Genomic DNA, 2,893 nt, shown 5'->3' on the forward strand with positions numbered 1-2,893 from the left:
TCCCTGCAACCACTGGTTGTCAGGCAGACACCAACTGGTGTCTGGTGTGACTGAGGCCTTACCTGCATTATATTGAGGGGAATGCAGATGTCTGAGGTGAACTGCTGTGATGTATGTATTTAGTAAAATACACAAAGGAAATCGGGATATGAGAAATAAAACAATGAAAGGCAGAAAAACGTACTGTAAATATATTTATTTATTTATTGAGAATATGAATCATTTCCCGTCAGTCACAGTCACTGTATTCCTCGTGAACATGATGAACATTTTTTGTCGGACTGCTTTGATCTGCATCCCATAGATAACAGCATTCAGTGCTGGAGGAACCACATGGAACATCATGGAGGCTAACTTCCTTTGGTCTGTCAAATGTGGGAAGCGATGGAGGAGCACCATGACAATGCCTGACAAAAACATGATGACATACATAGTCAGGTGGGTGGTGTAGGTCTGGAGCGCCCGGCTGTTCAGTGTCTTGCTCTTGCTGCTCAGACACACCATGGCGATCCTCAGGTAGGTGATAGTGACGCTGCCAATGGAGGAGCCCAGCAGAAGGACAGTGTAGCCGAGACCGTAAATGTTATTGATGAGGATGTTTTCACAGGAGAGCTTAAACAAAGAGGCATTGTCACAGAAAGGGTTAAATATGATCCACCTGCAGCGTGACAGGCGAACGCTGAGGCCCACGAGGATTGTCACCATAACGAAGATTACTGCCCAGGCCAAGACCGACAGCTTCACCACCATCCAGTTGGTCATGATGGTGGCGTACTGCAGCGGGTTGCAGATTGCCACATAGCGATCAAAAGCCATGATCATGAGTATAGTGTGAGAAGAACCTGCATAAATGTGAACACAAAAGGCCTGAATGACACAGTCTACATAGTGGATGTACCGATCTGAGCTGGGAATAAAAATATCCCTCAGCATACGTGGAATGATTGTTGTGGCTCCAAATACATCATTAATGCTCATGTTACAGAAGAGCAGATACATGGGCTGGTGGAGGCTACTATCCAGCGTGATCAGGATCACCAGGACAATGTTGGAAAACATGATGAAGATGTAAATGAGGAGGAGGAGGGTAAAGGTGGGAATGGAGGCATCTGGGCTGACCTGTAAACCTTCTAAGAGCAGGATATCTGAAGTCTGGTTTTCCATAGTGCAGAAGGTTAATTTCAACCTGGAGAGAAGACAAAAAAACATGTTTATTTTCAAACTTTAAAGGGATTTTAAAGTGTTTGGAGTCATTTTTTGACCTTCAATGCACATATTAAACAAATATGTAAGACTGCTTTCTTCCACAAATATCTATCCGGTTGTTCAGTCTGACGTCACTAGCCGTGTCTGGGCCTAAACTCCGCTGCAGGTCCATATATCAAACAATCACTATGGCATTACTGAGAGTTGAAAAACTGTCTAAAGTCTTTCATCTTTCATAAAATGATCAGCGTTCTGCTCTACCAGGTGTAACAATTGAGTTTAACATCCAGGCATCCATGAAAACGGAATTTATGACATTTAACGGAGTTAGAAGTTAGCAGGGAGTTAGCTCGCTAGCTTCTATCTAAATGCAATATAGCATGTCCTGACTGCGGGGTTTTGGAAACAAATTCAAACGTACAGCTCTGTTATCACTTCCAACATAAATGAAGACAGAAAACTAAACAGCAGTGACGTTTGTAGGGTTACTGAAGTTGGGCTAGCTGGTATATAATGATGTGCTACGTGACCGCTAGCGACACAGCTATGTTAGCATAATATAAACAAGCTAACTTTTTTTCCACTCGATAAAAGTTAACGTGAGTGTTCTCGGTGGTCAGGAACAAACGTAATCGCATGGCAGGATGCTGTAAAAGGACCAAACTTCAGCCAGGAGAACAACTGAGATAATGCAGCCACAATACGAGGTTAGTCATTCATATACTGCTGCATGGGCTGGGCTGTAGTTACATCGTAAGGTTTTAAAAACTGAGCTTAAATAAATGATTAGCGGTAATAAAAGCCGAGGGAGGTCAACAGTGATCACTGACTGTTTTAGGAGCTTTTTGAGATCAAATAGAAGAAAATACATAACATTAAACATGTTAACAACACAAAAGCCATATTAAACGCAGACTACTTTAGGCCCGGAAGTAGGATTCGTCACGTCATCACTTAACAATCGGATTAGAAACATTGTATCTGAGAGTGATTAAAAACTAGCTCATTATTACTTCTAGGCTGGACTACTGTAATTCATTAGCGTCATGCTCCTGGGCATGGAGACACAGTGTTTTGTGTTATCATTATTTGCATTCTGTCTCTCTACTTTCAAGATTAGGCTTAAAACATTCCTGTCACGATCCTGGGTCTTATGACCCAGTGTTTTGAGTTTAGTTTATTTGGATGTTTATATGATTAAGCTCATGAGTTTTTCTAGTTCTTTGTTATTAGATTCCCCTTGTGTCTTCCAACCCCTGTTAAGTCTCCCTTGCCCTTCATGTGTTTCAATTCTGTTATGCTGTCAAGTTCATGTAGTCATGTTTGCATTTCATTATGTTTCCTATTTTATTTTCTAAGAAGTTCTGTGTTTTGTTTTACTCTTTCCCTGTGGCGTTGTTATGTCCACGTTGTGTCTACTGTGGCTTTCTGTCCCATGTTTCAGGTCCCTATGTTCTGTCTTCTCAGTTGCTGTTAAGTTTGCATGTCTAGCGTTCAGTCAGTGTGTTTCCTGTTTTACTTTGAAGGTCCATGTCTCATGTGAGTGATTCTAGTTTTGCTTCCCTTGTCTCGTCCAGCCTGATCACTCCCAGCTGTGCCCTCTGTGTATTTAAGCCCTGTGTTTCTCTTTGTCAGTGTCGTAATCTCCCTCATGTCTGTGTTTCCCTGTGTATTAGTTATCCATGTC

The 2,893-nt window shown here is 42.0% G+C and overlaps 1 protein-coding gene across 1 annotated transcript; it reads right to left on the reverse strand.

Moving 5' to 3' along the window:
• Nucleotides 1-219: 219 nt before the first annotated feature.
• Nucleotides 220-1,164, reverse strand: LOC146700893 (olfactory receptor 52J3-like). The gene has a single exon (XM_085471324.1). It carries the CDS (start codon nucleotides 1,162-1,164, stop codon nucleotides 220-222), a length of 945 nt encoding a protein of 314 aa, XP_085327450.1.
• Nucleotides 1,165-2,893: the final 1,729 nt, after the last annotated feature.

Source organism: Copadichromis virginalis, linkage group LG10, assembly GCF_057382275.1.
Source record: "Copadichromis virginalis isolate Kocher_CV1m ecotype Utaka linkage group LG10, C_Virginalis_male_GT1.1, whole genome shotgun sequence".
Taxonomy (NCBI): Eukaryota; Metazoa; Chordata; class Actinopteri; order Cichliformes; family Cichlidae; genus Copadichromis; species Copadichromis virginalis.